Source organism: Pinus tabuliformis, chromosome 8 (genome assembly GCF_031772625.1).
Source record: "Pinus tabuliformis cultivar Carrire ecotype Pingquan chromosome 8, CPIR1, whole genome shotgun sequence".
Classification (NCBI taxonomy): Eukaryota; Viridiplantae; Streptophyta; class Pinopsida; order Pinales; family Pinaceae; genus Pinus; species Pinus tabuliformis.
This window is the reverse complement of record NC_142294.1, coordinates 1,049,334,818-1,049,348,102: the sequence shown is the minus strand read 5'-3', so window position 1 is coordinate 1,049,348,102 and position 13,285 is coordinate 1,049,334,818. Positions and strand designations below refer to the sequence as shown.

The 13,285-nt window shown below is 38.6% G+C and overlaps 1 protein-coding gene across 2 annotated transcripts in view; it reads right to left on the bottom strand.

The window, feature by feature from the left end:
* Window positions 1-13,285, bottom strand: part of LOC149238954 (serine/threonine protein phosphatase 2A 55 kDa regulatory subunit B beta isoform-like) — a 356,970-nt gene that overhangs the window by 326,808 nt on the left and 16,877 nt on the right. For both annotated transcript variants that reach the window (XM_089373252.1, XM_089373251.1), the window contains exons 2-6: window positions 10,023-10,126; window positions 9,376-9,471; window positions 9,135-9,254; window positions 8,722-8,937; window positions 6,334-6,425 (exon numbers count right to left, since the gene is read on the bottom strand). In XM_089373252.1, coding sequence (XP_089229378.1) covers window positions 6,334-6,425; window positions 8,722-8,937; window positions 9,135-9,254; window positions 9,376-9,471; window positions 10,023-10,126 — 628 coding nt within the window. The remainder of the gene's footprint in view (window positions 1-6,333; window positions 6,426-8,721; window positions 8,938-9,134; window positions 9,255-9,375; window positions 9,472-10,022; window positions 10,127-13,285) is intronic.

Here is a 13,285-nt window from a genome sequence, read left to right as displayed (position 1 = left end):
ATATTTTTCATGTCTGTCAGGATGAAGACTCTTCGTTGGACGAGTCCATGGGTTCATACGATGATACCTTAGAGGATCTTGAGCGGTCATATGGAGTTGATGACAGTAACCCAGATATGCATCCATGTGTGGTAGAGTACGAGGAGCCGTTGATTGTTCCCATGTGGGAAAGAGATCAGGGAGCAGATGAGCAGCTGATGATTCAACATAGAGAGCACATAGAGGAGCATCAATCATGGCGAGTCATTGACATCAGGCTAGATTCATATGATGAGCAGTCTGTGGGCCCTAGGAGAGGTATTCAGGATAGTGTGTCGCCAGTGATGAGTCAGCGTGACCAGCATATGATGGAGCGTGAGTCAGCTGAGAAGGATGAGGCGCACAGTATGCATGATGAGCCTTTTTGGGAGAGCCAGTTGGAAGTTCAGAATGAACCCATGATGGTGGAGGATGAGCAGCCACCCTTGGGGTCAATCGTTGATGAGGAGAAGACAGCTGGCAGGGTAACAAGATTCGCAGACACTTGTCCTCAGGAGATGCTACAGTATGACAGGATAGTTTGGCAAGAGATTGGTGGATTGGAAGAGCATGGAGTTTCCTATCAGGCGAGGGAGATGGCAGTACATCCATCTTTGGGTCTACCCATTGATGAGGGGCAAACAGGTGTAGTAGCAACTAGCCAAGCTACAACATTCTCAGGTAACAGCCCTCTCCAAGAGTACATAGATAGGATTTGTAGCACAGTTTGGCTACTTGTACCCATTACAGAGAGAGAAGCAGGACTTTCTCGATGGATATTGCTGACCAACCAGATAGGGTAGCATGAGTTGAGCATGGACCAACATCAGCATATTAGACTTGTTCCTTACACAGGAGTCCATGACTTAGATTGGCTGGAGATCAAGAGTTGGTATCCTATTGATGGAGTATCATTCTTAGTCAGGAGCAGTGTATTGCACGAGCCCTCAGAGGTGGGGGATATTACATGCTCCAGTCGCTAGCAGAATGTGGGTTGGCCACTCATTAGTGTCTCAACGCAGCATCAGTATGGTGAGACTAACCTTAAGGTATGCCAAGGATTGGATTGGAGAGAGGTGATGAGCTGGTACACAGTTGGTAGGGCAACATTCACGGCCAGAGCTACAGCACAGCAGGAGCCATGTAGCATTAACGCTCTTTCCTGGTGGCGTTGGGATCTAGGTGGATCTACTGGCAGCAGGTTGAGTTAGAGATGCACATGGGATCCAGGTATTGGAGGATCCAGTCATGTTTCGATAGCTTGGAGACGTGACGTGGACCAATGGTTCGTATGGGATCTGGGCATTGGGTCTTAGTGGCATTATGCCACCAAGTTGGTCCACAGATTTGGATTGCTTGAAGGAAAGAAATCTTGGGGCGGGAGGACTGTCATGTCCCCATTTTTATTCTTCTTCATAAAACAGACAGGGTGGATTTCCAGAACAGGGAATGGCCAGGTCAGTGGAGCAGGTTTATGTCATCAGGGGTTCCGATGGAGTTTTGAGGAGTTTTTATGGGATTTGATGGCATTCGCTTGGCATATTCCATCATCAACACAACTTGCCTTTCGTTCCATTGCATTCCAACAACTTTCAAAAATCAGCGTTATTACTAGGCATAACTTAATTAATTATGCTCGAAGTGGCATTCCGGGGAGATTAATTGATGGAACACCTCAGTGTAATAGCTCGTTGGAACCAGAACAAGAAGATCTACATGATGGGACTTTTGGATGGGAGTTTCAGTGACCTGAGGATACATGGTGGCCAATATACCCTTTCCCGCATTAAAAAGAATATTTTAATTAAAATAAAAGAGGGAAAAGTGCTCCATGATTAAAATAATAATAAAATAGAAGATTCTAGAGGGGTCCATTAGATCTATAAAAAAAAGGAGGAGGCCATTGGAGGACATCTTGGTTTTGACATTGTTTCTTGTATGTGAGGTTGAGAACCCAGTTCTCTACTCTAGCAGTAGCCCCAGGACGGAAACCCTCGGGTGATTTAGTGAGAGTGGGCGAGCACCCATCTCTTCCCTTGGTGAATCCATTCAGGGTTCACAGGTTGCAGTGTATTGTTTTTCAGTTGTTTGGAGGCCGATTTGTGGCATTGTTGTAGATCTGTTTGAGGCCAGATTATCTCAGCTATATGGGTTGTATGTGCATGTAAAACCCCAGTTATCTAATATAATAAAGCTGAGAGTTTTCTTATTCATTGTGTTGTGAGATTACAGTGCTCTATTTGTTTATTTTTTTATGGAAATCTTCTGTTTATGGATTGAATTTGTATCTGGAGTTTTTCTGTGTTAAAAATTCGAGCTTTTTCCAAAATTTTCTCATGTGGGACATTACACATTTTGAGATTAGTTTGGGACCCAGGAGCTACAAGGCTTAGCGGTTGGGTTACAGATTGGGGAGAGTGGATCCCCACAGGGGGAGTTCACCTCGATCTACCATTGGGACTCCTTTATGACAGGTCAACACAGGGATCGGGAGTGGCTCAGTGGCATAATTGGGACCCCGGTATTGCTCGCAATGGTAATTGGTTCAGCATGGAGAGAGCGTTTGTTCGGTAGTTGCTTCAGGACAAGCAACGTTTTGACGAGGAGGACTGTGATATTCCCGCTTAGCAATATTGCTAAGGGAAATATCAATCTTGCCCAATTTTGTCTTATTTCATGTTTGCACTTAGGAGATGTGGGTTTACAGGTCCCATATGAATTTTGGGATTAAGTGGGGGCCCAAACATTAGGAAGGGAAATATTGCGACTCTAGTGGAGCGTGGGGGGCACCCATGGAGAATTACGGCCCACATGTGGAGTACGCTCTCATTGGAGCGAAGTTGGTGGGGGAAAGTCGAGTTGGGCCCACATGGGCATCTTAGAGGCTCTTTGATAAATAGAGCAAGAGGCACTCATTTTTGGTCATTCATTCATCTATTCAGAAATTGTTTCTTTGACATAGTACACTTGAGCTGAAGCCAAGTCTGTAGTGTTGTTTAGCACACGAGTGTCTTCGAGCGGAGATCTCAACCCTTGCTTCGGTGGACTTCAAGTGTCAGCCCAAGGAGGGAGTTCCATCCAGTTCCGATTGTTCCAACAGTGGGAGTGCGAGTTTGTGAGGAGGAGATACTAGCAACAGCACAGGGACTGTGTAGTGCTTGGAGGAGGCACACTTGGGAGTTGAGGAGTGAAGGGATTTTCGGTCTGAGATTTGAGGAATCCGGGAGAGCCCTTACTTAGAGTTTGCAACTATTTTGGGGAATTTTAAAGCACTTTGGAGGAGCAGCAAACGTAAAATATGTTGCAGGTTACATCTTCTGCTTGTGGAGGAGGGGCCAAGCATTTGGGGTCAATTTTGGAGCATCAAAACTAGGACAAACCCTTTTTGGGTTTTACTAGGGTTTGACAAGGACCTCAGAAATAATTTGGCAGAAATTTCTGGGCAGATTTGAGGGGTCAAACAGGGGTCCCAATTTAACCAGCAGCTAGAGAAAAATTGGGCCAAAATTCCAAGGTCAACATTTGGCCAATTCCTTCGTGGGTTTTTGTGGGTTATTGATGGAGAGCTTGGGGTTAATCTCCCAGAATTTTTTGAGCACCCGAGGAGGCCCTAGCAGCAGTTCATTGCAGCCAACAACATATTTTCTAGGTAGTTTCAACGCAGAGCCAGGAGAGAGTAGCAGCAAATTGGAGAGGTATTTCTTATTGTTCATTTGGGCTTTAGCTAGCTTGCCTTGAGCAAGCCCAGGTGCACTCTTTCCAACACCACATTGTACTTATTTATTAATAAAATGGCTCAGATCAGCGCAATTCATGGAGATTTCCAGTTATTAAATGTGTTGTAAATTTTTTCATGTGTTTCTGCTATGTTTGTTTTGTTTAACATTGTATATTTCCATTAGGAATATTACAAGATGGATAACATGTTGGGGCAAATAAAAGATATTGTTCAGGAAAAAGATCCCAACTTGTATGATATTATTCACAAGTTTGTGTGTGCAAGATGGGATAAACTTAATGTTCCACCACATGCCTTGGCATATATCCTTAAGCCAAAAGACTACTCTCCATCTAGGTTGGGAAAACATGCACTTGGATGTGGGGTTAGGGCCAAACCCTATACAGATTCGGAGGTACAAAATGGGTATATGACAACATTAGACAAGTTGGTCCCTGACAGGGAGGAGTGTGCTAGATTGCATCTTGAATTAGGAAGATACTTCACTAGCACTGGAGTGTTTGGTTCTTTGCATGCAATGGAAGATAGGGACAGATTTGATGTTATCACATGGTGGGACACGTATGGCGGCCAGGGACTTTTGCCAAAATTGGCAAAAAAAGTCCTTTCACAGGTTGTAAATACTTCTTCTGCAAAGAGGTGTTGAAGCACCTATAGCTTCATCCATAATGTGAGAAGAAACAGACTCAATGAAAACCAGGTAGAAAGCTTGGTTTATGTGCACTACAACTTGAGGTTGTTGAGTCATTATTGTGATCGGGCTCAAGATGATACATCATATACAACTTGGGACAACAACCCAGAGGAAGATAATTTGGAGGATGGTGCTCTACATCTAGAAGAATTGGAAACAAAACTTTTGAAAGATGATGAAGAAGCAACAACAACCATGCCACCCCCATCATCCAGTAGTAGTGCTCGAGTTCCACAATCTTTGCCTTTGTTGCCGCCACCTCCATCTACATCTACATCCTCACGTGGAGGTCATGTGCCTACATCCTCACGTGGAGGTTATGTTCCTTCTGGTTCTGGTCGTCTGACTATGCAGGAGGAGACTCCAAGTAGACCACCATGACCTTCTCAAAAATTAGACATTTCTCATGGTGGAAAGTGGCCCAAGCAGTGGCGACAGATAATAGATTTACTTGTCTTTTCTAGTTTCTAGTAGTTTTTATAATTATTGACTCTTTCTATTTATTATGATATTTTTTGTAAACAATATATGACAATTTAAGTTTGAAGCTGGCAATTATAACTCATTGGTAATGTATTATGAATATGATGCTTCGTGAAAGTTGAAAGTTGAAACATTTCATTTCATGTTAGATATTATTTGTTATCGTTTGGTTACTTGGTAATGGTTACAAGTACAAGTTACAACTTTAGTGATCAATGATTAAATGTTATATATTGAATTTTGAAAGCTTGAAACTTTAAGATTGATGAAACATGAGACTCGATATGTTGTATGTTACTAACTTGTGTTTGATGAAAATTATAGCTTCTAGATGATTGATGTTATATGGGTCAATCCATGTTTTTATGTTCTTTATATGTAATTTATCATTCTACATGCTTTTGTTGACATATATGCATCAAAATATATAAAAAATATATTATATAAAAATTTGCTCCCAATTTGCTCCCGAACCAGGAGCTTTTAAAAATGTCGCTCCCCGCTCCTGCTTCCACTCCCACTCCCAAGTAACCTTGGCAAGTGATGTTTCACCATCAGTGCACCTCGGAAAGTAGCACTCTGGAGTCTGGACACTATTGAAAATCAAAAACAGCATATTTTGCGTTTAGAAGTGGAGGCTCTTCGAAGTATGGTCGCAGATCTCCAACTGCAGACAGTCAAGCTGGACAGCCTTCCTAAAGATATGAGCCAGGATATAGACCTGAATCGCCCAGCTGATCCTACTGCCTAAACTGACTATGTCATGACTGGCTTTCATTTCATACTCCTCTTGTCTCAATTTTGTCGCGTCTATACTACTAGACAAATAAGAGTATTGTCGTCTTATGTAGTTTTTGATGTTATCTAGGCATGGATAGTTAGTCTTCATATGTCAGTCATGATGTCCAGAGCTTCAGTTGCAATGTAAATCTCCCGGGTTTTTGCCGCGACCGGGTGCGGATTTAATGAAAAAACTTAAAAAGTACTCATTCTTGTTGAGAAAAAAAAAAAAATATATATATATATATATATATATATATCCAGAAGTAAGACATTTCCTTCTTAAGTTTACTCCCATTACTGATAAAGGATAATCCTTAAAAGAAATAAATATCAGGAACTAGACACAACTTTGAAGCTGTACCCTGGTACATCATCTAGGAGAACAATAAAAATGTGTTTAATATACTGCTAGGGAAAAAGGATATTACTGGCAATATATCTTGCTCTTATACGACTGACTAGAAATTTGAGACCGAGGACAAGGTTGATAGGTTTTCATGTTCAGAGATTTATTATTCCATGTTATATGACTAGAGACTTAAAACATCAGAAATTTAATGACAGTACACTTGCATCATAAAATGCCACTAAATCTGAAGGAAGAGTATCATGGTACCTGTTGTTAGAAATAGAATTAATGTGGTAATCATGAGCACGAGTAAAGACTCTTCGACATTTTGCAAATAATGTCAACTCATTGCTGGCTACCTATTCACACAACAAACCCTACAAAGATTAAATTTTTCATACGAATAATTCAGGCCTAGTATAAGCATCCATACTAAACGAAAATTCAGTAAAAATACTACTTTGAGGTTCAAATCTCTTCATGTATTTCATTTGCAATAACCATTCTAGCATTGCTACAACATACAGATCAAAAAAAGATAGAAATATAGGATCAATATTTTGACAGGAGAAAATACAAGACAGTATGCCAAACATTAAATACATTGATAGAGAATAGAAAATAAAGTCCACAACCACAAATGATACAGATTTCCATTCAATATTGAAATTAAATATTCATTAGATTTGGATAGAGTAAATTATATATAGTTGGTAGATCCAAAAGTATGATTTCAATATTCGATCAGTACAGATTAGGATTACAGGAAGCACCCTCTTGAAAAGTTGATTCTCTTACAAAACAAATTGCCCCCATGTATTATAGAGTCTGAAATGTTTATAACTTTAAGTTCATCAAATGTGGATGCTGTGGATAAACATTAAAGCTGATTGACTAAGCACGGAACATTAAGCTAAGATAATTTTATTAATGTTCAAATGACCAAAAATTAGGTTAATGGGACTCAAAAGTACAACCCAGTAGTGACAAACCATGGGAGTGCCAAAGCGATTCCTAGAAGCTAAAGGATAAAATTAAATAAAATAAACTACTAAATAAGGGAAATAGACAAAAGCATAAGCATAGATAAAACACAATAAATGGCTACTCCTCATCATAAGTTGGTGCAGAATGAGAAGGGGAAGAGGAAGCACCATTGACAACATCGGAAATGTAGTGGAAAAAGACAAGGAAGAGGAAGAGATCCCTGCTCTACCACCAACCACAGGTAATATAAGTTAAGATAATTTTACTGATATCCAACCCACTCCAATGAATGAATGAATTAGGAGCTAATACACTGTCTGACAATGTACTCAGGGGAGAGTCCATGTCTGAGAGGACCTGACCATGTAACCCTGGCAGAGAGTCAGCATTCTATTTAAACATTTATTGTTCAAGTATGATTCTTGACCTTTGAGGACAAAGATTTCTCATGAGTCAAAAGTGACAGTTGTAGGATGAAGCACAAAATGGCAATGTTATTATGATAAAATGTCTATTACCCCTACATATCCATCTGGTTGAGTAGTAAGGTTGACTAAAACAGGTAATTCTCTTCAGCGATAGCTGTAAAATCTAGATTCTAAAAGGATCAAATATGTTTAGCTAGAATACAAACAAAAGATCTTCAAAAAGTTGAACCTCTCATTTATAAGTTTTGTTCATATGTTGATTTGTAAAGTAAAAACTAAGACAATAACTTCCGGGCTGCATCAACATGAGTTTATGTAGACAGATCAAAACTCACAGGGAAATGGAAAGGTAAATCATACATGTAACTTAATGTTTAAACTTTACCATTTGTTGGGAGGTGGGTGATGGGGGAGGAAGCAACTTCTGTCGATGATTAACTTTCTCCAAAAATTGGTTACTTTAGTACATTCTGGTGCTTAGAGAATCAAGGTGCCTGAATATTTGCATCCTTGTCAGAAAAGCTGCATGCATTTAAACTATGCAATCTAGAAGGCTATCTTTAGAATAGTGAGAAGAAAACAGAAACAACAAAAAGATGAATTGGAAAGCATGCATATGGCATGAAGACAAAAAAAAAATCAAAGAGGAAAATTCGGCATACAGCAAAATTTAAGTCAAAAGAGTCAATACAGTGCATTGACATTGCCACTTAATATCAAGCTTCTATCACGATGCCTGGATATTTGCATCCTTGTCAGAGAAGCTGCATGCGTTTAAACTACACAATCTAGAAGGTTATCTTTAGAACAGTGAGAATAAAACAGCAACAACAAAAAGATGAATTGGAAAGCATGCATGAGGCATGAAGAAAAAAGTAATTTTCAAAAAAGAAAATTCAGAATACAGAAAAATTTAGAGTCCATACAGTGCATTGAGAATGCCACTTAATATCAAGCTCCTTGAATTACATGTAAAAAGTCTCTGTAACCACACATTCTAGCATGCTTCCTCTGTAAGGTGTGAAGGCAATATTCGCAGCAAAGACATGATGATGTAGAGACTCAAGTGTATGCATATGATATTGCAAAGGAAAAAAAGGTTCACCAAGGGAATAACAGCTCAAGAATCAAAAAAATTCCCATACAGCACCAAGCTAACATTTAGTATCAAGCTGCTTAAATCACACAGGAAAAACTACAAATGAACAAATGCTTGTTACAGGGGTTTAGTTACAATTACCACAGGCAAACGAAGAGAGGAAATGCCCACACTAGGAACTAGAAAGTCGTCATTTGCACACCTGCTTGCAGAGGGACCACCATTTGGGGTCCAAAGAACAGAAGCCCTTGTGCTTGTGTTCACCAAAGTGTTGTTTCTGACCATATTTCCATTATCCAACCGTGTTGAAACATCTACATTCAGATCAGAAACTTTCTTTATCCGTTTTCCCTGAACCTGCACCAGAACTTGTATGTACACTGTTAGGAAAGAACTTCACAGTTTAAGCACAATGTAGAGGCTAGAACAATCAAGTTAGGATGAACAGTTTTCTCCCACTTGATATATATTAAAAGCAACTTAGATTCAAATTTTTGTTTCATATTTCTCTTTACAAGCACCACGAAAAGAACACCACATGGATATAAATATACCTTCCATAATTTTATTGTTTTGTCATTTGTCGAAAGAAGAAATAAAGCACTATTGGCAGTCTGGCACCACCTGATCTTATTGATCTTTTCTCCTATCTCCAAACTCCTTAAGTAATCAAACTGACAAGAATAAGAATATCAAATGAAAAGATTCATCATTTCAACAACTTTCCTTTCCTTCATTGGAACAATCTGACAAGTCAATTCATCTCGTGTAATGACCAAAAGCAGTGTAAAGTACCTCAGGTTCATGGCTTTGAAACTGTGTCTTAAATTGGTAGTTGGGGTGCCCGGCAACTGAAGTATTTGAGCTTTCCATCTCTTCTCGAGAAAGCATCTACCATAAGATTGTCGATTTAGACCAACAAATTATATATTTGTCAATATTAAACATGAAAAGGGACATCCTCAAAAGGGCATATACAATAATGAAATGTAGCGTTATGTAATGTAATGTAATCTATAGCACCTCTTCCTAGAATCACACTTCAATCATAATTCTATTGGAAATTTGATCAGAATGTATATGAGATAATATACTGCAAAATAAAATCATATAATATTGTACTGTAACATTATAGACTGTACTGTAATATAATGAATGACATAGACATTTATTAAAGATCTAGGCCTTGGGGAGTATGTCTAATTACCCCAATTTGCTATAATTGGTGGCAGCCTATTTGCTTTCCCTGTTTTAATATGTCCATAGAGTTTGACAAATAATAAACAGAGGCATATGTCATAAAAATATAAAATATATATATATAACGGATGAGAATATCCTAAGGAAGAAACATTTGTAATGTTGCATTAAAATGAATAGTATAAAATTTAAATCATGTATGATTGAAATTTATGATCTAGTAACTAATCAGATAAACTTACTTCTTTTCTATCTGTCCTCTCAAAAAGTACAACCCGACCACCTCGATCTCCCATAGCAAGATGCTCACCACTCTTATCAAATTCAATTGCCGAGATGATATCAACTGTAAATATATAAGTAAAAATCAACAGACTATACATGAGATCTAATGATTAAAGCCATGTAAACCACTGTTAAATCATCCGAATATAAGTATTCCATCCAATGCACCTACTGACCTACATATGTACATGCTTTATATGGTTAAGGACACTATAGGTTACATGACATATAAGTAAATTTCACTTTGAGTGAAAGCAATTTGCTGCAAACAAGTTTATATTACAATGCAGAATAGAGGGCGTAAATGGTTTATTTACAAATTATAACACATTACATGGCAGCAAACTCCTCAATTGTGCACCTTTAATATTACCAGCCTAGATACATCTTAATCCCAGATCTATCAAGCACCAAGAGGGATCGAATCCCTTGAGGGCCTGAGGTACAGAGTCCATACATTTGAAAAGTCAAAAAAGTTTTCACCCTCAGCGATTTCATCTCTCTCAATGCTTGATAGATCTGGGGTCAAGATGGATCTAGGCTAATTATTATTATTAAAAGTAGAGTTTGCTTTTATGTGAAAAGCCCACGTGGCTTCAGCATAGCACTCACTCATGAGTCATGATACATATCCCCCATACAGGGCTCTAGATTGCACTTTTTTGTTGGAAATGTAACTAGTGTCGGTCTTCATAATGTAATTCAAATGTACTATGATGTATTTTTTATATTCATAATTATTATTTTATTTCTAGTCAAGCATATTCTTCATGCTTATAGGGTCAATTAAGTCAAAAGAAAAAATTATTATGAGTCAAAGAAATGTAACTGAGTCAAAGTCCCGTTTGGACTTTTTGTAAAAGAAAAGAAAAAGATTTTATTTGGAGTCAAAATGTCAACCACAAGACCAAGTCGGCCCTCCTTGGACAAGTCAGTCCTAGGGGCCGCTATTCGACCCTCCTGGACAGCCATAAATACAAGACAGTTTGACCTCTTGGAAACTTATTCATTCATTCATAACATAGCATTGATTTCTGTGCCAAACAAGAAGAAGAAGACAGCCGAAGGCAAAGGAGAGCGAGGAAAGTCAATGGAGAGAAAGAAGATGAATTTTCTGCCCCAGTTCTGCTCACACACAATTTTTTCTGATGTACTGCAGGGGCGAAATTTCAGGAGTTGACCAGATTTCAGAAGGTTGACCAGCGTTGATTTTGACGTGATTGGAGGAGACTGGGAGGAGGGTTGACTTGGATTTTTATGGCAGTTTCTTGGTCTTGGTCTTGGGTCTTGGATGTCTCACTTTGATCTGATTCTACAAGAAGAGGATTTTCGGGTTTTCCCTCTTGTGGGGTTTTGCCCTAGCTTGGAGCCTAAATTCTTGTGTTCTCTGTCTCTTTGTGATCTTCATGTTTTGTACATTTTGGTAATTGCTTGATGAAGAGAATATAAATTTAATAAGAAGCCAACAAACATTCATAAGTAATTATCAAGTTAAGGGAAATCATCCTAAATCCTACTATACTTGATTTTTCAACATGGTATCAGAGCTAAGGTGAAGGGAAGGAAGATTGAAGATCACATCTTGTTGGCTTATTTAAAGACTCCATTGCAGCAGTTATACTTGAAGCTAAGTAACCGGATTCGTTCTATAGGGTCCACGAATCCAAATCCGTCGTGTCGGACACGATTCGCTCGAAAATCGTGTCCAAAAAACATGACACGTCATGTCCTATTTTGACACATCAAATCCCCCAGCATGTCACGATTTTCAGCAGCATGTCACGATTTTGGAAATCGTGTCCTGTTTTCCAGGACTCATTAGGCGGAAAAGTGACCTGCGCGGGTATGAAAAGGCCGCATTTGGTCATTACAGCCACGCATATTTGGAACTCATGTTTGATGAGTTGCTTGAACATAAGATACTCAACACTTATGTAAATAAATCAACATGATGACCGATTGGTCTTAAGAAGAAATGTTGGGCTGGGAAGTTGTTCAGGAATGAATCAGTGTGGAAAAAGTCCCGAAAAAATTGCGATTTATTCCTAAAATCACGATTTTTTGGGCAAAAGGATTAAATCGGGATACTTTTTGGCGATTTTTTCGTTTACGAAAAAATCGCGATTTTATCGAAATAATCCCGATTTAATCGCGAGTCGATGGAAAAAATCGGCATCCATTTTTTATGCGTGGATAAAATGCTGCAAAGGGTGATTTCGGTTTATTTTCTGTTGTGCGTTTTCACTGTTTTGGCTGCTGTGGAGAATCGACTCATCGAGGGTTACGTTCCAAGTCCAACTTCCGTTTGCAACTGCCATTGCGTGGAGAGGAGCTGGCAAGGTATGTCACAGTTAAACAGTTAATGTTTCAGACTTTCAGTCAAGGACCAAACCCTTAACTCGCTGACAGAAAAACCCGTGTAGCAGAAGTTTTATATCACTGTTTTGTCACCGAATTTTCTCTACTACAGCTTTAGCAAGATGTTGTAATACTTCTCTTGATGACAGCGTTTTCACATCACCAATCATGGCTTCTATACATCATTTAACTGTGGAATAGATACCTTCATTTGGCCTCCTTCTTTCTGCTGTAGCAATGAGACCTTCTACCCAGAGATCTGACCTTCATATAGTCCGAGACTATATAGAGACATATTTGAACTTTCTGTGGGGATAAACCAACATATTTGAGCTTCCTGTGGAGATAAACCAACATATTCGAGCTTCCTTTGGAGATAAACCTTCGCTGTCTCATCTCTCTTGCCCAAATTGTATGCTATAATATAACTTTTAACTACAACAAGTTCACCACAGCAACAACAAAGGCTCCTGACTATGAAATAGCAGCGAATGAAACATTAGATATATGCCTTCATGCAAAGTTGTAATCCAATTACAATTAAAATTGATATCTGAACCTGATGATCTGCCAAATCTTATCAACATGTGGATATAGGACTTACTACTCATAATTTTACTTCTTAATACAGTTTGAACTTTGAACTTATATGTTACATACAAAAGGATTTTACTTTCTGAATCAGTTGCATTATAAATCTTTAATCATCACCTCCAATCTAGGGAACAAAGCTATTTTAACAAGGCATATTTAACGTTATGATAACCAATTAATTTTTAATTCAAAAGCAAATTTTCTTTGATGATTATGGCAAATCAACAAAAGTATATTCAATAAGTTCTACCATCCATCTTAAAATACC